We start from the raw sequence: 24174 nt of genomic DNA, 5'->3' as shown, positions 1-24174 counted from the left end.
TGCGCACGTAAGTGGTTCTTGGAGTTGGCGCGAACCGAAATACGGACAGATGGTCGTAGTTGCCGTCCCTCGATGATGGCGAACGCGTTCGCCAGTCGAAGGTGCTGCCATCGTTAATGTCGACAACGATTCACCATGTATATGTGTATATATATATATATATATATATATCTGCGCGTTCAAGTGTGTATTTATGTGAAGGAACATGTACGTAATACATTGGCGAATCGAACAATAGTTAAATCAGGGTGAGGGCTCGGCTCTGGCCGAGGGTTGCTGTGGGTGTTTAATGAGCTGCCAGCCAGTGTCCGAAGGGGGAAACGAAGGGTAGAAGAAACGACAAACCGAGGGATTTTTACTTCGGTACGAGAAGGATAGTAAAATTCACGAGACACGAGCTACCGGCAACACCACTTGACTGCTTATGGGACCGGCACCGTGTAAAGTGGAGGAATAACATTACATGTATTTCGCGTATTTCTGAATAATTATCTGTTACGTTGTTAACATTATTTTTCATAGAGATTCTACGTATAATTTCATGAAAATATTAATTATTATAGAAGAGATTTGTGTGAAATTCGTATTTTATTATATATATTTATTTTATATTTTATGTATTGTATAAATTTTCACAAACACGTGTTTTGTTAGATTTGCTTGTTTGAAGATGTCAGAGCATTTGAATGAAATTTATGGCGCGTACTCAAACGGTCCGATCACTTATTATTCCATTATAAGTTGTTTAGCGAGTTGAAAATTTGACGGGCAACTGACCGTTTGCCATGTTAGCGTACGATCGGTCTCGCCATTCATGTGAATAACGCTTGCGTGAAATCATTCTCCCATTCAATAGTATTCTTTTTTTGTCTTCTCTTGAGGAGTAGTTCTAACGATATTAAGTTTCTATTTATTGGTTGGTTATTCTATTTATTGGCTCATCAATTTGAACAAGCACAGTTATGATATTAAGTTACTGTTCATCGACGATTTAGAGGATTATACGAGGATAAATGTGAAATTCAATATTCATCACCGTTACATTTAGCTATTCAATGTCTCATACGAAATTTACTGTTTTTTAAATTTACAAATATCTAATTCTTATAAGATACCTAAATTTAAAAAAGAATATATTGTATTAAAGTTCTATTTATTCGATCGAATAGGAGGTCATTTCGATTTGAATTCGTATAAACGTCGTCGTATTTTATTTGTTGTTTTCTCTTTTTTTTTTTCTTTAACTAAGTCCACACAAGAGGAACACAAACTCCACCCCTGATTCAAATAAAACGCATACAGACTCACCGTTCGAGATCAAATGCGCTTTGAACGCGCGTGTAATCCTACGTAAGCTCACCCCATAGACTCAATAAAACGCGTACTTCCGCGAACGATCCACGAGGAAACTAAATCAATGATTTGTCCAAGGCGGTTTTAACATAGACTCTAATCCATGCTTTTGTATGTAATTAATGTCTGATTCGAGGGTGACGATACGACTCATTGCGATTAATAATACGAAAGTATGTACATTTGAAAGTTATTCAGAAATGTAAGAAGATTTAAAATGAACGAAGAGAAAATAATTGATTTGTTTCAGTAACCAGTGAGTGATTAATTCTTGTACATGTTTCTCTTAAAAATAAAATGAACAAAAGATAAATTTAATTGATCAGGATAAAGTCTGGTAAATGTCTATCGTTAATTCGTGGTGTTATCGCTTATGGTTTGCAAGCTGGGGACGAACGATCGACTTCGAAGGACTTGGAGGTTCGATGAAACAGGGACTGGCTCACGTCATCCCAGGATGAATGCCTAGCTAGGCCGGGCATTCTTCAAGTAAATTATAGTCTTGAATGGCAGCACAGTGGGGGGTTGCTTGGCACGCGTACAGTGGGGTACACCTGCCCCCCGTAGACATCTGTCCCCTATATTTCGATCGCGAGTCAAAGTATTCTGTACTTGGTTCGGTACTTATATTTATTTTCGATAGTCACTCTCAACTTTCTTCAGTCTTTCTGTTCGACTTGAACGAAACGCTGACGTGTTTCGTCTAATCAAATGTATTTTTATTTATTATTGATTTTTGCCAATAAATTTTGAATTATTTTCATTGAGGAATTCATCTCTGATGAATAGTTCAAAGAAAACTAGGCTTTCCATATTTTACTAGCTAACCAATCTTCCTTTATGTGTATAGATAAATCCGAAGAGGAGGAAAATCAGAGGGCAAGTTTCATGGCGTACTGTTCCAGCGTCCATTGTTTGTGGTTTACCACAAAGGCCTGCAAATGCCAACTCACAATGAAAAGCCGTCTTTCTACCCCACGCACGTATGTATTTACTACTAGCAGCAAAGCAGCAATACGACGGTAGCACGAGCTAAGCAGATGCCGAAATATGACGCTTAAAGATCTTTCTCGAGTTCTCCTTTTTATTTCATCGCGTTGGCCGCCCGTGTCAGTCCGTCGATAGTCTTTTAGGGTAAACACGTTTCCTATTATTTCTTATTTTTTGACAACAAAAAATTATACTACCCAATAGGGGATAATGTTGTAACCGATGAAATTTCATAGTACAGTATAGACTTACAAAATGAAATCTAACGAGAATGATTCACATTTTGGATATTTTTTTTCAAATATGTAATATTGTTTAGAAATTTCGAGGATTGGAAATTTTCTTCATGGAAATATCGATAATTTTCGTTAGCTATTGCAGGGAGCAATTTTGCTTCGCAGTCATGGCCATTAATCTTCGATTAAGTGCTCAACGATTCGGTCAAGGTAATTTCACGAATTTTTCTGAATTAGGAAAATGCTCCCTTCTCTTCTGTTTTCGAATTCGTAGCTGAACTACCCTCCCTCTCTTTTTCTTTTTTCTCCCTTTATACAGTCTTTTTCTCTGTCTCTCAACGGTGGAGCCAAGGCTGTCAGCCACCAGTATGTCACCATACAGACCAGCACCCCAGTACAATGACGGCCGTGCATGCGATCGATATGTGCACTCGACAGAAACGACCCAACGAAAGGTCGATTAAAGTGAAATCACGACTTACCGTCAGTTCTCTGCGTAACCTAAAAAACTTTTATACTTTGCTGTACGATGATTTTTTTGCTTAAACCTTTTTACATACAGAATGTTCTACAAGTTATTTTCAATAAAGAAACGAAATTACGAAAAAATCAATATTGCTTTTCGATATAATTACAACATATTGTTTTTTACTTTAATTAATGTTGTTCCAAAATTACTGTTATCATTCTAATTATTTGACAACAAAAATGTATAATTTTCCAGTTCGTTAAAATGACTATTGGGATACTTTGAAAGTGCTGTGCATTTTCAAAATAATTTTTAAATTATAGATGTAGCAACTTTGTCATTGATTCTTATATAATCATTCTAGCCAGTTTGGATGTTGAAAAATTTGATTCTAGCAATGTTTCATTGGTTATTAGGAGCGGGGTAAAGGTATCGACAAAAACTATCGAATCCCCTAAAATCCTGGATCCCAATAGAATCTCTGGATCCTAAACCTTCTGCCACGTTATGCACACAGTGATATATCGTCGACATAATGGTTCTATTGAACCATTACCATTATTGGCAAGATTTGGGGAAACTATCGTGCGTGGTAACGGATTCGTCGCAGCTTGCGAGCTGTTTGCAAATAGTTTCTATCTCTATACGAAATTATTGATCGAATGTTAAACTACGTGACGAATTTCTATGACATGTCTCTAGCAAATTATTTGTAAAATGTATTTCTTATTCTGCCTAATTTAGACCAGTATGATGTCATTTCGACAAGTTATCAACATCAAAACTTACGAGGGATAAAAATTAAAGTTAATGTGTGAGAAAACTAATAAATGTAATGTAATTCTAAAATGATTTTCCACTTTTCTATTTTTCTTTCAGACACATTGAATTAAATTTACAAGTGTTTTTATAACATTTGTCTGAATCTACTATTATATTTATCGATGTTAGAAAAACGAACGTTGCGAAATCGAAGCAAAATATTTTCCTTCTATATTGTGCTTTTCACAACTGTTTTGATAGACTTTCTCTGTCTCTCTCTATTTCTCTTGGGTTGGCTTTTCCATTCGGTGAAGTATTCGTATTCAGTTATTTATTTTTCTAACACTTGGCACTTGGATCAGAAAGAGGGTGACGCCTACTTACTCTTGTTATGGAAATCGTCTTAGTTGCGGTTTCCGATTTCTAAATAGAACGATATTTCATATGCATAGTCGTTCTAGTACTATCATAGTTATGTGTGATTCATATATTTTACATGAAATATTAGAAATGTCAGGTAATTGTTAGGGAATGTCATGGAATGACATGATTTTGCGGTAGGATAACCTGCTTTTCAATTGGTAGATACATTTACTAAACATTTCAAAGTCACGTTCCTGATGTAATCCGTTGGATTAGTCGGGTAGGTGTAATCTCATGCACGATTTGTGATACATCTGCCCTACGGTTGTTCCTTTAAAAGAAACGTGCCGCGACACGTGTCCTTTCATTCGAAATAGGAAGCGATTTCATTCCTATAAAGTGGATCCTTTAGCCAATTTGACGAAGGTTATTTTCATATCGTTTAAATGAAGGATAACAAAGATAATCCTTATATGTAAAATATGATTTATTCATTGATATATAAGTATATATAAAGTCTGTACAATATATTCCCTGAATGGATAATTTCGTATTAAGATAAGAGCACTGGCGTGGGATGGGACGTTATTTTATATCTAGTTTAAATATAAAATAAAAATAAAACATTCTTACGAACTTTCTCTCTCTCTCTCTCTCTCTCTCTCTCTCTCTCTCTCTCTCTCTCTCTCTTTTTCTCGACTTACGTTATAGATAAAAATGAGATCAAGCATTCGAGATTAACTTAAAAAAGAAAACATCGATGACTAGAATAATCAAGGAACCCGTATGAATACGTGTCTATGAAAGAGTTTGATCAAAATTATAACTTTGAACTATCGAGGTCGAAGGATTAGGAAGAGATTGCTAATAATAGCGTGTATATAATAATGATTAACTTATAATTAGCTTAAACGTTCTAAATTCGATTTAAATAGATTACTCTCTTACAAAGTAGATAACGATAACCTTTTAGCATTGTTCATTGATTTTTTTTTTCTTATTTTTCATTTTCTTTTTCTTTTTTTTTTTCTCTTTTTACAACTCCTAATCGACTATCGACTCGAAGTCTCTCGATTAAACCGGTTATACTGATAGTAGTTACGAAGGAGAAGAAATACGATAATACGTATCGTTACTTTCGCGCTTTCGTATGTCATAAATTGACTAAATTATTATTCATTTATTTTTTTAAAGAACTGTTCGAAGTTTGACTAAACGAACGAAACAGTATGTAAAATATATATTCTCCCGTCGTTTGTTATTGCATCGTAAATATATATTGACGACATTATGGTTAATTTTTGTTCGATTAAATTTATCGAAACGTTGCAAACACTTTGGTATTGTTGTTACGCGATAGACAATTCGCGTTGAGAGAACACATGATCGGTATAACCATATTAGTAATGAAAATATTCAAATACTATAATGGCTCGATACATGATAGAAATGTATTCGATGGCACAGAAAGATAGAACAAACGTTGTCTGTTCTTTCGTTGAAAATAATCTTATAGGAAAAAAACGAGACGATGCGGTATTAAAAACTTAAAGACACTGATACATGCTGTTGTGATGAGCCATGTGATGATGTGGTTGAGGAATTTGATGATGTGGGTACATCCTTTGCTCGTAACAAGGCTGATATTGTTGTGGTATTGGTGGGCTAACACTCTGATCGCTATAGTAATCATATTCTTGCCATTCCGGCACAAATCTTTCTTGAGGATAGGGAAATGTCGTTGCATGACTCGGTCCAAGTCGTTTTTGTGCTGCCACAGCGCAGCTTCCGGTTGAGGACGTGATCATGTTGCCGTTCTCGCTGATGCTAACTGTGACGTTGCCGACGTTAACGGTGACCTCACTGCTCTCAGAATTTCCTAGAGTTTGAGATAGAGCCCATATATAGTTGTGGGCAAAACGAAGTGTCTCAATTTTCGTCAATTTGGCATCTTCTGGAAAAGTTGGTAGAGCCATTCTCAGTCTCTCCAGTGCATCGTTAAGCGTGTGCATTCTGTGCCGTTCACGGTCGTTCGCTTTTATCCGACGATTTCTTTTCAATCTGAGTACCTGAAGCATCAAACAAAATAGGATTCTTTCACTTTCCCATTTCTTTTTTTCTTTTCTTTTTATTTTATTATATTTTATCATCATTCTTTCTCTCTTTTTATTTTCGTCAAGCAATATTTTATTGGTTTTCATTCAAATACGAAATATTTCCAAAATGAAACCGAAATTAATTGTGACAAAAATGAAAAATTCATTCATTTCATTGTACGATATAATTTTTGACTTTAATATAGATGTCATTTGAAAATCCAAAAGGCTTGAAAATATTTACCTGAGTTGGACTTTTACTTCGCGTATTTCGAGTTTTTTTACGTTTTTCTTCTTTGACCGGCGCAAACAGTGGATCCACGGATAGTTCGTGTTTTGGAGATTCAAAACTCACTTCAAAGCCTGAATCGGAAGAACTGGAATGTTCGTCGAAGCCTCCCTCGCTACAGAATGAATATTCCGATGACATCGCGGATACTCACTAGAACACAAAGACAACCACGATAATCAAACTAACATAAGTATATTTTTTGTTTAACTTTATCTATTAATTATACACTCGAAAATTGTCATGATATTTTGTAAACAAATAGGTTCATGTATTTTCTAATACATTAACGATTACAACTTTAGATAAACGTCAACTAAAGCTGTTAATTTTTTACCGTATCAGAGTTAAACAATCTACTGCGATATCATCACCTCATTTCGTAGAAAATTTGTTGCAAAAGCTTACTAATTACAATTTCAAGGGTATAATAAATTTTGATTGTTAAGAAAATTGATCCCTTAGCTTGTTCACAAGTGTTTAATGCAAATACAGTAGGTGTACTCAGACTTTTGGGTGGTAGTGTATATACCTTGAGCGTATTGAAGATGACAATAAAATTGTATAATCCTCTGGAAACACAGGAAATATATCACGAAAGATCACAAAAATCACAATTTAACTTGTAGAATCGAAAAATATGGAAAAAAATGTTCTTTATCGTATTATCGTCACGTCATAGCCAAATTGAAAGAGACAAATAAGAATGAATAAATATATAGAGAATAAAATAAAATAGAAGAGTGGAAATAACGTAAAGGAGAAAATAAGAATCGAACGAGCGGACTAGGCGGGGTACAATTTGGTACTGTGCATGTGGGAAGGGGCTCTTAGAGCATATATACTGTCCCGGGGGTATTTCGCCCCCTCCACGAGACTCGACGGCCACCTTCTATGGGGCACCGTACCAAGAGTTCACCCCATAATCACTGCGGAGGGGTACCTACCATTCCTCTCCCTTCGTCCTTCTCCCTTCTTTTTACTCCACCCATTTTCTCTCCCCTACCCCCACTTTTCTCTATATGCATTAGACGCGTGCCATAGAAAAAAAACAGAAAGAGAGGGAGAAAGAGAGAAGCATGTAGCTGCCTTGTTAGAAGATTAGAGGTTTTTAGGGTGATTACACCGCTTTGAGATTTCGCGTACAACCGAGCCCTTCCTTTTAAGTCTGTCTACCGAGAAAACAAAACGAAACGATTTATCTCGACGTATTCTCTCGGAGAGCTTCACGTTTCGTTTTTGTTGTTTTTTCTCGGAATGATTCATAATTATCCTGTTTCGTTTACGAATTAGACATGTCACATGTATCTATCCTCTAGTATAAGTTAACGTTTTAAAATGTTACTTATTTCAATTTAATTTCATCATGTAAGATCATTTATCTGTTATTTCGTCAAAAATATATTATGCTACTTATTTTTTTATTATATACTCGTTTTTAACACACGTTGTTTTTGTATCACACAGATTAGCTGCACAGCATAACGAATTGCCTATTTTCAGGGGCGAATCTTAAAAAATCGTGCGGTTTATTCTAGTAGAAATTTTATGTTGATATTGTAATAGATCAATTTGAGTTTGTTCACTTACCTGGATGAATGAATTTTATCTTTATATAGAAATATGCACTTTCATAGGTCTCGATTTGATCGCTACGCGCAATGTTTAACTATAGCATAAGTAGCAGGTAATCTAATAAAGCCAACTACGACCATATGTCGTATCCGCTAATCAGTTGATAATGCCTATGACATTGCTATAGAAACCATCGTTTGACGAAGTCATACAACGTAAAAATCATATTGAATTGCGAATTTGGTTCATCGAATAGGTTTCTATTTGTTAGGGTTATTAGAAAACATTCGATAATTTATATCTTTTGAAGGCTACAAACTCGGAAACATTTTATAGATAATGTTTGATTAGAAAATGTGTTGGAGTGAAATTTTGGTATTAATCTTGAAGAAGATATCGAACCTAGAAAATTACAATAGATTTTTTTTTTTTGTATGAATTTAGAATGAAAGTATGTTAGAAGGGATCGACAAAAAGATAGGACAAGTAAGTAAGGAAGGAATTATGTAAACGTCCATCAATCATGTTGTCAATTACATAAGACAAGTAATATAATAAAAAATCGAAAGATCGTGCCTTCTGAATTCTAATAATTTTGTCCTTACATCCCCATCGTGCGTAGCTTCGATTAATCGTGTCTCTTTGACTCAGCTCGAACAATATAAAAGACACCGAGGTGACGTATATAGGAACGAAAAATATATCAGGACCCACGTGTGGTCTGTTTGCTTAACGATTTGTTATCATGACATATTCACGATATTCTGAGTGCACTGTCAATAATTTCTTCAATGAGAACAAACAGAACTTCTCGCGCTGCTGGTGCAAATCACCGTCGACCCTTTTTTCACCTTTATTCGCGGCTCTTTTCCCTGTTGAATCGATCGTGCCTACCTCTTTTTTGCTTTTTTTTTTTTTGAAAAATATTACAGCGAAATTATCGCTAAAATCCATATGATAATTCCTCAGATAGTTTCTATCGAATCACTTTCTTTTTTCTTGCCCCTTTTTAGAAATATTTATTTTACTCGATCGAGCTATCATGTAACGTGAGATTTTCATTTTTGTTTGTTCTCTTGAATTTACGTTAGATCAATTCATCAAAAAAACCGATTAAACTACTTTCAACAATTTTCCGTGGTTTTGTTTTACCGTTAAATGTAGCGAAAGGTTTTTCCCCCTTATATAAGACTTCTTGTTTAACGACTTTAGGCAAATTAGTTGTCGCGGAGAAAGTAAAAAAAATGTTTCCGCAATCAACGAGTATTTACGCGTCAATGTCGGGGTTAACTTAATGTTTTGTAGAATTGTAACGTGTAGGTAGAAGAAACTTGTATAAAAGGTACAGGTAGTCCTAGTATTATTAGGATAGAATGTTATCAGAACGTTTATATTAGTTGTACATTATTTCCTGTAACACCCCAGTATTTTCTATAAACTTCCTTGGAGAAATTTTTCTTCTTTTTTGCGATTAGAGACGGTTGCTTAAGCATGATCACTCTAGCGCAAACTTTCGCGCTTTCTCAAAGACAATTAATGTCATCTAACGTGTCTACAAGATTTTCTTTAAATGGCACTTTTAACGATTCGCTGTATAATTTCATACTAATCGTTACAAACATAACCATTAATGTAGTTTTTATTTGAATACTGCGAGAGAAAACGTCTATAATATTGCAACCTCTAAAATGTTTAGTTACTTCGATTGAATTCTAAAAATATACGAAGGTTAGAAAGTTAGGAGAAAATAAATTTGATCGTTCCGCACATTCGTTGCATTTCGATGTATTTGAAGGCCCCAGAATATAATTCAAGTCTACCCTTTCCCTAAAAAAAAAAGCATCGTTACAACTATAACGGCTACCCTTTTTGACACTTTGAAAATTCGTACTAAACCGTAGTCGTCGATAAAAGGTTGCCGTGAAATCGACACATGTTCGATCGATGCTACTCGGAAATATTGGAAATTACACGAAAGATTTGGTCTTGGGGCGTGCAGAATCGAAGATCAAATAAAAAAAGAAAGGGGCGTGCCAGTGTTAGCGAGAATCGAGAAGAGAAATTCGTTGTCTCGCAAAAAGGGTTCTGAACATTCGCCGAAAAACGATTCGTTCTAATTGGATAATTTATCGATGACTATAACGATAAATCGAATTTCGACGCTTCGTCCAGTCGAATATCCAATCAATTCGAATTTATTTTATGCGAATTCTTACATGTTTATCATTTTCTATTGTTCGTTAATTTTCAATTACTTCATATTTTAGTGTCTTCATAAAAATGATATTATATGAAAGTTATGATATTATTTCGTATAGTATATTTATAGTTAAACATTTATGTTATAAAGGAATAATAAATTGTCGTTCAATTAAATTAAATATAATTTTAGAAATAAATACATATGTCTAAACATGTAATTTTAAAATGACATGACGTTTCACCCCTTATAATTGAGTTTTATTCGTTATATCAATAAACACAAAATTATATAAAAAATTAAATTATATATATAATATTATTATTAAAACTCATATTAAAACATTAAGTTTGTTAAAATAAAACTGAAAAATTATTGAAATATTTCTATCGTAATAGCTGGTAATTTCATGAATTTATGTGATAGATTTGACAAAACAACGGTAATAGATGGAAATAAAATGATATTTAAGTATTTACATGACACTTAAATATTACATGACGTTGTAACGAGTTTTTGCAACGCGTTAAGAGAACGTAATAGTTATCTTTTTTTCTGTTTCTTTAGATTCCGTTAATTAGCACGAAAGAAGCGTTTCTCGAGTATCGGTTGTGTGTTAACGCACACATAAGCGATGGTTTTCACGTGCAAAAGGTGATCTCGTCCCATGCGTAAAAGGCGTGTGGCGTCGTGAGAAGTGGGTTAACCGGCATATGAAACACATACTTATACACTTACGATAATTACATACAAATACACACACATACATAAACAGAAGTATTCACGATCACGAGAGAATTCCCAGGGTCTAAGAGTTATGAGAGTCTATCGCAAAAATGTCGGCCAGTCGAGGAGAAGAGATCAACACGATGATCTTTATGCAAACAGATTTATATGCCTTTATCCCACGCCTTTCTAGTTTCTTCCTCATAGTTCATCGTGCTCTTAACAGTGGATCCGCGTCTACGTAACTTATTTCTCTCTTTTCACACACTCGTCCTTTCTCCTTCGACGTATCCTCGTATTTAGCACACAGCTTTACCAACGTCTCAAGCCGTTCCATTATAAACGCACTTACGCTTCGTGAAGTCGCAGTGACATAATCAGCTTGGCACGGTATTTTTATTAATGGTCAGAATGTTAACATTTCTTTTATGCAACAAAAGAAAACAAGTTTAATACGTTAATGATAGTTAACAAGAAAATCTAAGTAATCACGATTTTTACTTTTATGATAAGTTAGATTAATTGTATTATAAGATTAATCTATGTAATTGTGACAACGAAAAGTTTGTGAATGAAAGAGAAAGTGCGCTGAGTAGTCAATTTTGAAATCAATTGTTTGTTCTTCGAGCGAGCACGAGGAAGATGATAAAGAAAAAAATGGTTGAACTATTCTCTCGATGGACTATTCTGAGGGAATAAAACGATCTCTGTCGTGTTTGGAGAATGGCTTGGCACTTTATCGTTGAAGGTGGAGCAGTTCGAGTCGGCCTTTGCTAACTGTACACAGCCCCTTCTCCAAGATTCGCCAATCTCTTCTCTTTCTCTCTCTCTTTCTGAGATTCTACCAATCTCCCCACTTGTTTTTTCCTTCTTTTTCCTTCTCCTCATTTCTTCATCTTTTTACCTGGACCACTTCGAACCTGGACCATTCTATGCCATTTTACTCAACTCACGTGAATTCTCCTTTTCCGTGTCTTTTTTATTTTCTTGAGAGAAAGAGAAAGAAATAAAAAGAAAGATATATAATAGACAATAAGTGGGGACAACCATCGGTATTTTAACGTTGCTATTTCACAGTCTATACTCTGTACGTGCTGCTTACCTTGGTTCTAGCTAGCTAGCTAGCTAGAGTAAAAGGACCTTTTGAACTATTCCAAGAAACAACCAATGAGAGAGGATCGACTTACAACGACGGCCGAGTTATCTATCTTGCCTCATCGATGTATAACTAACGCGAATACTAATCGGATTCCTGTTATTGTGGGATCGAAAAAATAGAACGATTCACGGGAAAGAATTGAATAGGGGTTATTTATTTCTTTTATGATTCCTCTCAGACACGAGAATTGTTTAATTTGAATAATAAAATTATTAAATATATTATATTAATATAATTATTATTTTAACGCGTTACAACAAAATATTACATAATTTGTATAAGATTGTTGTTCATTGGTAAAAAGTTTTATATATAATATATAATTTTATGTATCAAAAATATTAAATTATTTCTTTTTATTGATAAAAATATTGCCAAGTAAGTACATGCATTATAAATTATATAAAATCTCGACACACTAAAGGATTGTATCTACAATAAGAATATGATTAAACGCGTGCGTGACTTAAGTGTTAATACTTTGTCACGTCGCTACGATTTTCGTTGTCTGTTAAGACAAGTGTGCATTCCAATAGTTCAGCAAATTAAAAATACGCGGATGCGTTGCTTACGAACTATCTAGCATTTGAATATTATTTATATTACGAGTGGTGTTATAGAACACAAATAGCTGTTCGTTCGAAGCTATTGCTCGTATGATCGATTCGCTCTATTTCCACATCTATCTTCCGTTATGATTCTTATAAAGGTAGAACAGAAAAAAAACCTAACTAGTAAATATAAGAGACTATTATCAACACGTTGAATGTATGTCATCAAATTTATCAGATTTCAAAAACTTTCTACAATATTTCTTTATTACAATATTAAAAAGATAACATTTATACATTTCCTAAAAAACGGTGAAATTTAATACGAAAATAATACAAATATATTAACAGTCTATCTTTTATGTAAACAAAGTAATGAATATTATAGAATAATATAACGTATTAATTATTAACGTGTTAGCCTCTAATTGTGTAAATTTCTCTATATAAATTAGTATTTGTTTTAAATACATAGACACATTAATTTTAGCCTAACAATAAGATGCTAATTCTCGACATGTTTTAACATATAGTATATAGGTGTTTTAAAAAAAAAAATAAGAAGAAGGAAGGTGATATTAAGAAAAGGATTGAGGGACGAAAGGAAGGGCTTAGGTGGGAGCACCGGTGCCCCTTTCGCGCACACAGTTACCGGGGACTGGCTGTAGCCTCTCCTTATTCCGGCTTGGTACAGCTTTCTCTCTCTCTCTCCCTCTCCCTCTCCTTTTTTCTTTCTTTCTTTCTTTCTTTCTTTTTCTCTCTCTCTCTCTCTCTTCTGTCTTCATTCCTTCCACTCCCATAGCGGAGGCCACATACCTCCTTAGGATGCAGTGTAGACCTGTCCATTGGCTGGCAGACACCGCTTCGTTTTTCGAAAGATCATCAGCCAGAGTCTTTGTGTTGTATATGTGCATGTGTGAAGGAAAGGTGTGAGAGAGAGAGAGAGAGAGAGAGAGAGAGAAAGGAAAAGAAACAGAAAGAGAAAGAGAGAGAGAGAAAACAGGGAGAGCAAGAATACCTTACTGGCAAAGTCCTCCTCTCATCCAGTCTGCGTCATGCTTTTCGAGATTCGTGTACTCGCGCGTTTCATTCCTTTCAGTTTTTTCAATAACAGCTTAGATTTTGTGTGTTATGAGATGTGATAAATAATATTAAATATATAAATATAAATATATATATTTATACACGAGAGATATTGTGTTATTAAGAAGAGAAAAACTTGTTGATAAATCTTAATTTTTCTTTTTCTATATGTCGTTGTAACCGGAAGGAACTAGGTAATAAGTGAAAGGATTTTTCTAGTGTCTACGTTAAGACAATTTTTACGAAAGGAATGAAGTTGACGGAGATGAAGAATTATGTTCGAGAGATGCGAAATATATTTGCTCATGGAATTAGCTTTTGTTCAGATTTTAAGTGATTTCTTTGAGAGATCGGTTTAAAAGGATATTTTTCTTCTGTCTTTAAGGTATGCATTTGCTTTGTACTAATTTTTCATTGATACATTGAAAAATGTATCAATCTATTCAGAGTGTCATTATTATAGGAAAATAATGAATAATAATTTTTTATTATGAACCTTGACCCCTATCTTATATATCAAGATACGTTTGATTTCGATATTAAGGTCATGGTCGTTTAGTTGCATGTTTAACATTCTCAATAGTCGAATATGAAGTAGAGTTAGGTTGCATTCGCGTTTCGTTTCGTTTCGTTTCGTTGCTTCAAAGACATATCGTAAAAACGTATCTTGCCAAACTCGTGACTTTCTTCGTCGTTTTCGCCAGTTCGAGGAAAACCAGTCTGACCAGCGAGAGTCCATGACTCCACTATGGGGGCGCAGGATCCGACTCCCGAGGAACCTGTGTCAAGTTCGTGGATAGTAAAAACGATCGATAGAATATGTTGTCTTCTTGAATGATCGAGACTTATATTTCGATAGATAATTCTTTTCAACAATATGTGTGTTCTTTTTTTTTAATACACCGGATTAACCAAACTCGTTATGTATTTATTCTCTCATAGAAATTAAACTAATGATTATTTTAAAATTATATTTGTCAATTGCTTTTTGTTTATTTATTAAATGAACTGATCCTATAATAACCAAGAAAATAAATATGATCTCGTACTAACATAATGTGGTAGAAATAATTTTATCCTTGAATACAGTATAGTCACAGGATAGTTTTACATATTAATACACACACACACACATTATTTATTAAATATGAAAAATAAATAGGAATGAGGAAGTACAACGGTTGAGGCTTCTTACCGATGAAAGTGACGCGAGGCATAAGAAGAGCGCGTGGCAGGATATTCTTTTTCTTAGTCATTCATCCTGGCATCACCTGGTCATGCGGTGTCAGGATTCCATGCGCGTAACGTAACGGAGGGGTGAGCGGGGAGGTGCCGTAACGGTTTTTTTTCTCTCTCTCTCTCTCTCTCTTTCTCTCTTTCTCTTTTGCTTCCTCTTTCTTCATCAACGATTAACGAGTCTAGGACTCGTACAAGAGACTTGTACAACTAGTACAAAACAGTTACCTAGATGTACTAGTTTGTTTTCAAAATGTATTATAGGTTTTTCATATACATAATTGTTTAAAATTATTTGTAATAAACGTTGACTCGATTTTTATATCGTGATTTTAAATATTTTATGATTCAATTAGAAGAGGTAGTCTTTTCTACTCGAGATGATTTGATCGATTTCGTCCAATCATTTCGTACTTGACCGATAGTAATGGCCACTTCTGTTTGAACTTCCACACACTTGTCGGTCATCGTCGTGAAGTATATTTTCCGTGTTGCACGATGAAAAGGTGAAATTGCGTTTAACTGTGAGATAATATAATTTTGTATGGTTATTGCGTACCTCGAAGACTGAGTCATTGTTCAGTTCGTTGAATTCTTTAGAAAGAATTTTCGTGATGTAGTTGCTCTAAAATCTTAAAATAGACATTCGGTGAAAGTATCTGTTTATCTAGTTACATCAACAAATTTGTTTGTTTCTTAGAAAATCGTTCATTGCTAAGAATGAGAGAAATTCTTAATATTGTAAATAACAGAATAAGTGGATAGTTACGTGGCAGATCCGTTTGATTAATAATTAGTTATTTCAAAGAGAGAACATCCCTGATAACAAGGTACGAAATGCGGAAGTAATGCTGAGTGCACGCACGAAGAAGCTAAGAAATTATGGGGAAGTTACCTCATAGCTGTCGTTTCTCCTGACAGAATCGTTTGTTCTCACAGCTTTACGAACGCTATTCTCTTGACTGAATCTTGATCTTAAAATAAAGATTTACGATGGTTCTACTCGAGATTGTATTAACTCTTAAAAAAAATATTTCGATTATATCTACTTTTATAATTATTCAGAAAGATTTCAATCTTTTTGTCTGCAATTATGACGAGAGAATAATATTGAAATTGAAATGCATTATAGTTTTATCCCGGGCAGGTAATAGAGTTGTGTAAGACTTTTGTTCGGCGTTGAGAGGTATTCACGAGGCGTGTAATAGAAAGTTAGCAGCATGATTCCAACAAAAGGTGCAGCAACGCCGACGTCTTTCTGACTTTCTCGAATTTCCACCTAACGCAACGATCGTAGATCTTTGATCATACAAGTCGAGATATACCTGAGGCAAATAAATATTTTGATCGCGTTAACGAACTTATGGATCGCTTTAATTTTCAATTACTTTGCTCGTAGCATTTAACTTCCATGGGGACTCCTGAAATGGAATCTGATTTCTAACGGCTTTTCACTAACCACACGTACTCGTTCGAAGTCATTGAGACACCAAACATAGAGAGTCGCGATATACCGGTTGGTTCATGGTTTCCTTCAAGGTATTTTTCTTTTTTTTTCTTTTTGAAATACTGAACAAGAATGAAAAATCTAACGAGAGTATACCTACGCGCAGACACGTTTTGCTTATGAGTGTATGCAAGGAAGCATCCTTTCAAGCACGCGAGCTACTTCCTTTATTTTTACTCGTCAGCGGTTATCCGGTCGTAACTCTTTAAATAATGGGTCATCGAAGTTTAACGTAACTCTTTTGTTTCTTCCCACTGTAATAACGTTCTATGATTAAGTCTTAGGCCTGTATTTTGAATAAATTAATGCGTTTTATGAATACTTACTATTAATATAATAGTCCGTTTATACTTTCAGGCGACAATGTGGATGTTTTTGTTTGTACTTTTGATCACGTGCTCCCTGTCACGTGGTCAAGTGATCAACAGAGCACCACATTTCGTTCAGGGAGGAGACATGGCTCGATTGGCCGTTTCCGAAGGCACACCTTCAGGTGCACCGGTGTATACTCTTCATGGGGAGGATCCGGAAGGTTCTAGATTACACTATTCTATAAGTGGAGAGTACTTCACCGTTAACAGAGAAACTGGCGTGGTTGTTCTTCGAAAAACGCTTGACAGAGAGACGCAAGACCTGATCGAAGTGATCATCAGTATAACGGGTAATTCTACCATGGCATGATCCCGAACGTTATTTCTTATTACGGTATTTTATACGCTCGTGCGCGGCCGCGACCGTATTCATGAATAATATTGTTATATATACGTTTAAAAATAAAATAGAAATAAAATAGAAATATATATTCTAGATGAAGGTATAGCTGGCTCGGAGCCCAACACCGTATCACTTCGTCGAGAAATAGCAGTCCTAGATGAAAACGATAATCCGCCGATGTATCATGGTCGGCCGTATGCAGCGAGGGTGCCTGAAAGCGCACAAGTCGGTGGTTTATTGCTTCCTTCGGGAACGATCACGATAACTGATGAGGATGGTGGTGTCAATGCTGACATTCACGTTGAATGCGTTCCAGCATCGCGAGACGACGATGTTTGCAATACCTTTGACATCACGACTGAAAAGGTGTTCTTTAATATTTATTATTTCTAATACTACACTGTCTTCTACGTTCATTCGAGCATTTTATAGGATGTTTATTTTTTGTAGTTAGCAGAAGGAAAATACGATGTACAAATATCATTGGCGAAACCTTTAGATTACGAGAAGAGAAATTCTTATTTAATTAATCTTGTAGCGGTTGACAGTCCGAGTGACCCATCGAAGAGGCTACAAGCCAGAGCTACCGTTGCAGTCGACGTCCTCGATGTTCAAGTAAGTAGGTCTCTGTTCAGAGTCATGAAAGTAACCGGATGCTTAACGGCTCATGCCGCCTATGTGCCCGTTAATAAAGAAGTACTCAACACCGGTCTATAATTACCAACACTGATCGGAATGAAATATGTGTAACTATGCTATATTCTAATAAATGAGTATTTTATGTAGGATCAACCACCAGTTTTTTTGAATGCACCGTACAGTGCAGCTCTACCAGAGAATACAGCTGGAAATCATACAGTTTTAACGATCAGAGCACGAGACGGTGACACGGGTGAACCGAGGCCGTTGCTCTTGACTTTGGAGGCCGAACATTCGGGTCATTTCGGTCTGGAAGTTTTACGAGAAGGTGACGTTACTCTAGGCAAACTCGTGACCACGAATGTTTCTCTTGATCGAGAGGATCCTAGAATCCTACAAAATGGAGGGATTTATACATTTCATGTTAAGGCTACTGAATTAATCAATAACGAAATACCAGCCGATTCTGCTACGTCAATCGTGACCATTGTCGTTACCGATGTTGATGATCTTGTACCGGTTTTCAATGAGAATCATTTTAATCTGAAGATTTCTGAAGATATTGGAAAAGATACTCCTTTACCTGGTGAATATTATTTATATATAATATTTCAAATTTTATTGTTAATATATTAATAATAGTTTTTCATTTAAAAATATATTTATATTTCTTAAGGTTTGAACATGATCGTTAGTGATGGTGATGTCGGTGATAATGCTAAATATTTTTTGGCCTTGCGAGACGTACCAGAATACCCTGGAATCAGTAAAGCTTTTACAGTTAGTCCTGAGGAAGCACAAGGTAGAGTACCTGTCGTTGTCAAAGCTAAAGATGTTAGTGTGCTCGATTATGACGTAGATGATGAATTAAAAAGAGTATTGGAATTTGAAGTCGTTGCAATGGTCGCCAGTGAAGTGGTAAGCTTAGAATTTTAATGAAATTCATGCCGTTAAGCATGAGGAATATTCAATAATTCAATTAAATTGTACAGGTTGCAACATCCAGAGTGCATATTCAATTATTGGATGCCAACGATCATAGTCCAGAATTTGTACAATCTGTTTATAAATTAACTGTCCCCGAAAATGCAGAACCAGGTACTCGGTTTGGGGACATCTTTGCTCGAGATTATGATAGCGGTTCCTTTGGTGAATTAACTTATACGCTGCGTGGTTTTGGCGCTGATAAATTCTTAACCGATCCTGAAAAAGGTGGTATTTCGGTTGCGAAAAAATTGGATTATGAGATACAAAAATCTTATTCGTTGACTATGGAGTCAAAGGATGGAGGTGGAAGAGTTTCCGCTGTTAATATTCTCATTGAGTTGGAAGATGTTAACGACAATTATCCGATCTTCGAACAAGTCGAATATTCTAGAACGGTGCGCGAAGGGGCTACTAGTTTCGACCCACAAATGTTTATAAGAGCCACTGATATTGATGGGCCTATGCAAGGAAATGGAAAAGTTTCATATACTATCGATCGGCAAAATAGTTTGACGGAAAATGTTTTTACGGTACGTGGTTTACTGTTAGATATTCATTTAGAAAGTGTTAAAGTATTTCGATTAAACAAAATTGTTATTACAGGTAAATCCAGATAGCGGTGAAGTAACAATGTTAAGGCCTGTAAAATCTGGAGATACGGAAAGAGGAATTTACGAATTGGTTTTTCGTGCCACGGATGCTGGAATACCACCTCTTTATTCCGAAGCAAAACTTTATGTTCGAGTTGGTGTACCTGGAAATCAAAAGCCCATATTTCGTGGAAATTACAAATCTAATCTACCTGGACCCAGTAGTTATAGAGCAAGATTATTGGAAAATGCATCACCGGGAACAGAAGTTATTAGAGTGGTAGCAAATGATCCTGATGGACGTGATAATTTATTACAATATCATATTGCATCAGGTGCAAAAGATAATTTCGTTATCGATTCGAGGTGATTGAACACTTTTATAATTTGTTAGTCTGATCAAAATATATATTGCTAATGAAATTTTGTATGCTTTCGGATAACATTGCACGGTATATTTGTTTCTATAGTTCAGGTATCATCACGGTTTCTCCAGATGCTCGTTTAGATTTAGAGAGTGGAGGTGATAAATATGAAGTGATTGTTCATGCGATTGATTCTGGTACACCGGTTAGAGAAACTGCTAGTACAACTGTTACCGTCAATATCGTTGATGTGAACAACAAACCACCGATGTTCAACGAGTCTACATATTTGGTCTACGTATCGGAGCGTGCACCCATAGGTACATTAAATGAAGTACATATAATCAAACGAAAACTGGATCCTATGCATTAAGTTGACGAATATGCGTTGCAGGAGAGTCTGTTTTAAAAGTATTAGCTACTGATCCAGATTCGGATGCATATTTGGAATATTCCATCGTCGAACCAATAAGAGCCGTTGATAAAACTGGTGTAGCATTGAAGAGCACAACACCGTACGATTATAAAACAGCTTTTCGTATTAATTCTAATACAGGATTAATAACTGTTAACCGAGTATTGGATTATCAGGTTGCGGCTGTCATAATACTTACTGTTCAAGCGCAAGATTTAAGTGCAGTTGTCGATAAAGAAAAACAAATCGCAAAAGCAGAGGTGACCATATATGTTCAAGCATACAGTGATGATAACCCAACTTTTATTAATACTGGATGGTCTCCTAATAATCCAATGATAAGAGTCACTGTCCCAGAAGAGCAGCCTCTTGGTACAACACTGTTAATGCTGTCAGCGAAGGAGCCAACAACTGGATATTCAGTTCAGAGATTTGAACTCGTTCGAGATGAAGATGACGAGGGATATGTTAATGTCGGTGTCCAAAGTGGAAACGTTGTTTTGAGTCGAAGACTCGATTACGAACTGTTGAATCAAAAGGTATTCAATTTAATACCAATAAAATGAATCTTATTATTAATCGAATATAAGAATTTCAATATATATTTATCTTATTTCAGTTTATTCGTTTTAAAGTACGTGCTCTCGCAAGGGACTACGAAATAACACGAAAAATGTCCGAAGCAAATGTAATTGTTGAAGTTCAAGATGTAAACGATAATAGTCCAGAATTTACACAGAAAGATTATAAAATCTCGGTATTAGAATCAGCTAAAGCATCTAAGATCGTTTTGAACGTAAGGGCAACTGATATGGATAGTTCGAACACAGAACAAGAAGTGGAAAGAGGCTACGGCGAAGTAAGATATTCCATAATAGGCGAGAATACAAATTTGTTCGAGGTGGATTCAATTACTGGGAATATACAGGTAAACAATTCAATCTAGCATTCATTTGTTAACACTTTACTAAATGGATACACTTATTTTTTTGGTAGATCGCAGCGAACACGAGTCTTGATCGAGAGAAACAATCGGTTGTACGGTTTTATGTCGTTGCATCAGACATGCCTCAGGGTGGTGCAGAACAAAGGAGTACCAGGGCGTTAGTCACAGTTGATATCTTGGATGTCAATGACAATGCACCAATCTTTCCACAGGAATCCTATACCGCTGTTATTCCTGAAAATGCTTCAACAGGTGTCAGCGTAGTAAATATTACAGCGACGGATCCAGATGAAGGAGAGGGTGGCCGAATTCATTTCGAGATTATCGATGAAGGGGAAGCCAATGGTAATTGTTTTAACTTTGGAATTTTGTACGAAATTTAAATGATCAATAATAATGTAATATTAATCTTATTCTCTCCAAGGACTGTTCAAGATAAATCACACAAGCGGAGAAATTTCTTCAGCTCGACCTTTAACAGGCAAGGGAAGAACAGAACCATACAACATGCGTGTCCGAGCTCAAGATGGCGGATTACCACCTCTATTCACTGACGTAATCTTAATTTTATACATCGGTGATGTAGTTAGCAACGATGGAGTTCCTTTATTCATCAGACCGACCATTGAGGAAGTAGCTTATATTTCGGAAAATTCAACGATAGGGAGTCCTGTGTTCCAAGCTGTAGCATCCGATCCTGATGATCCAAATCTGCCAAATGGGAAAATAACTTTTAAGTTTTTGGAAGATGGGAATTTTGGTAAAGATGCCAGTGCTTTTAAGATCAACAGCGAGACTGGTTTGATAACAACGAGGAAACTACTCGATCGAGAGATTAAAGATAGTTACACATTGATTTTGGTTGCTCAGGATTTGGGTGTTCCTCCGCAACAAGCGACTAGAGTACTTCAAGTAATCGTGAACGATATCGATGATCATAAAGCACATTTTAAGAGAAGTTTAGATAGTCCACCAATTGAGTTAGGTGTTCCAGAAGAAACTGCAAATGGTACCAAAGTTGGTATCATCGAAGCAATCGATGAGGACATCGGTGAGAATGGAATGATTGATTATGCCATTATTTATGGAAACGAGGCTGGATTATTCACGGTTGAACGTTTAGAAAATAACTCTGCTGTTATCCGATCTAATGGTCGTTTGGATAGAGAGTCTATCGATCGTCATTTATTAACAGTGAAGTGTTTCAAATATTCTGCCGGTAAATCGGACGTTGTTCCTAAACCTTATAATCGGCAGGATCCTTCGGAGAGGCAAGTTCTTATCAGAGTTCTTGACATCGATGATAATCGACCTAAATTTAAGAAAGATAACGTTACTCTAGGTGTGAGATTGAACGTACCAATCGATACTAGTTTGATAACATTGGAAGCAAGTGACGCTGATTCCGATGCTTTATCGATAAATTATTACATGAGCAATGTATCCTTCTTATCTCTGGTAGACTCCTCGATGTCATCATTGGTTACCCCACCGCGTCTTTCGTTGAACTCTCAAACGGGCGAGCTTAGAACAATTGGTTCTATGTCCGGTTATGCGGATGGTTACATGGAACTTGTAGTGACAGCTAATAATTCTAAGACACTTGGTAGAGAAACTAACATAACCTTGAGAATATTTTTGCTAAGAGATAGGGATATGTTGAAGTTTGTCTTCTCGAAGCCACCTGTCGAAGTTAGAAAGACATTAGAGGATTTTGAGAAAGCTGTTCAAACGGCTCTCTCTTTACCAATTACTGTTAATGTTTATGACACTCAGTTCTATTCGAAAGAAGACAATTCTTTAGACTTTTCATCTACTAGTTCTTGTTTCCAAATGGTTGGTAAAGAGTCTTACGATCTGGACGAGATGAAAGCTTTACTGACAGACTCCAAGAATGAGGAATTGAAGAAGGTTTACAAGACTTTCAACGTGGAGAAGGTGCAACATTGTGCCGCTGTTGTTGCACGGGCTGATGCCTCCATGACACAAATGTGGGTGCTTGCTATAGCTGTTCTTGTTGGTATTGCAGCCATTGTGTCGAGTTGTACACTCTGTTGCATGCATGCGAAGTAAGTTCGTACTTTCTTTTTATTTCATTATCACCAAATTAGATGAGTTTATTATTTAGGTGTTAATTTTAGTTATTAGTTCTGGCATTTGTGCTAACGCGTTCTGCTTTAAGATATTTCGAAAGGAGGTCGGAGAAAGAGATTTTCATGAGATTTTATGTTTCAGATACAAACGGCAGGTAAAGCATGCACGATTACGTGAACAACCACGACCAACTTTGAGTTACGTATCTTCTGGGCCAGGAATGGTTAGTGCAGCTTCCCACACAACTTTGGGTCCTGGTACTATGGTTACTTTGGGTCCACACGAGGGGCCTTACGAGTGGGGTGCTGATACAACTCTTTATCATCCTAGTACTCTTTCTAGAGCATAGGACACAATCCTTTGATTTTTCAAAATTATTTTTATCTTGGTCCAAAGAAATTTATGGTTCGTTGGATCTTGAAAAATGATTTGAAGGACTTCAATTTGGTTTCGTTATAGAGTGTTTACATTTATTCATTATGGTGCATGTACAGGAACTAACTCTTTTTTATTAAAAGACTTTCAAGGTCGAATTACGAATTGATTTCGTAGGATTTGACTCAATGAGATTATCGAATGGTGCTATATGTGTATAAAATACGAATTATAGTTTAATGTGTAACTTTAACACTTTAGATACTTTTTAAGACGTTCGTGCCAAAATACGTCGATTTATCTTTCAGATAATAACTTTTGTACTTTATTTTAAGAAAATTTAATTCTAAGGGGGGTTGTACATTTTATCGTTCTTATAGTCAATACTTAAGTAGTTGGAACTAACTGCGTTTTAAAAATGAATCTCACTTGTATTATAAATCGTATCTAATGA

At 35.6% G+C, this 24174-nt stretch overlaps 2 protein-coding genes across 2 annotated transcripts; one reads left to right on the top strand and one right to left on the bottom strand.

Annotated features, from left to right (window-relative positions):
* Positions 1 to 217: 217 nt before the first annotated feature.
* On the top strand, positions 218 to 24031 carry LOC106787858 (cadherin-87A). The gene is made up of 15 exons (XM_014750584.1): positions 218 to 465; positions 2204 to 2336; positions 16953 to 17256; positions 17404 to 17675; positions 17760 to 17924; positions 18096 to 18534; positions 18625 to 18866; positions 18941 to 19465; positions 19539 to 19891; positions 19996 to 20210; positions 20285 to 20844; positions 20925 to 21233; positions 21302 to 21596; positions 21676 to 23320; positions 23487 to 24031. The coding sequence occupies exons 2-15, from the start codon at positions 2295 to 2297 to the stop codon at positions 23692 to 23694; spliced, it is 5574 nt and encodes a 1857-aa protein (XP_014606070.1). The 5' UTR covers positions 218 to 465; positions 2204 to 2294; the 3' UTR covers positions 23695 to 24031.
* Positions 5721 to 6699, bottom strand: LOC106787859 (basic helix-loop-helix neural transcription factor TAP). The gene is made up of 2 exons (XM_014750585.1): positions 6514 to 6699; positions 5721 to 6242 (listed from the first exon to the last, which is right to left on the bottom strand). Exons 1-2 carry the CDS (start codon positions 6697 to 6699, stop codon positions 5721 to 5723), a joined length of 708 nt encoding a protein of 235 aa, XP_014606071.1.
* Positions 24032 to 24174: the final 143 nt, after the last annotated feature.

The sequence above is a fragment of the Polistes canadensis genome, unplaced genomic scaffold (assembly GCF_001313835.1).
Source record: "Polistes canadensis isolate GaletaPanama2010 unplaced genomic scaffold, ASM131383v1 scaffold_116, whole genome shotgun sequence".
NCBI lineage: Eukaryota > Metazoa > Arthropoda > Insecta > Hymenoptera > Vespidae > Polistes > Polistes canadensis.
The sequence above is the reverse complement of the archived record's forward strand: the minus strand, read 5'-3'. Positions and strand labels throughout refer to the sequence as shown.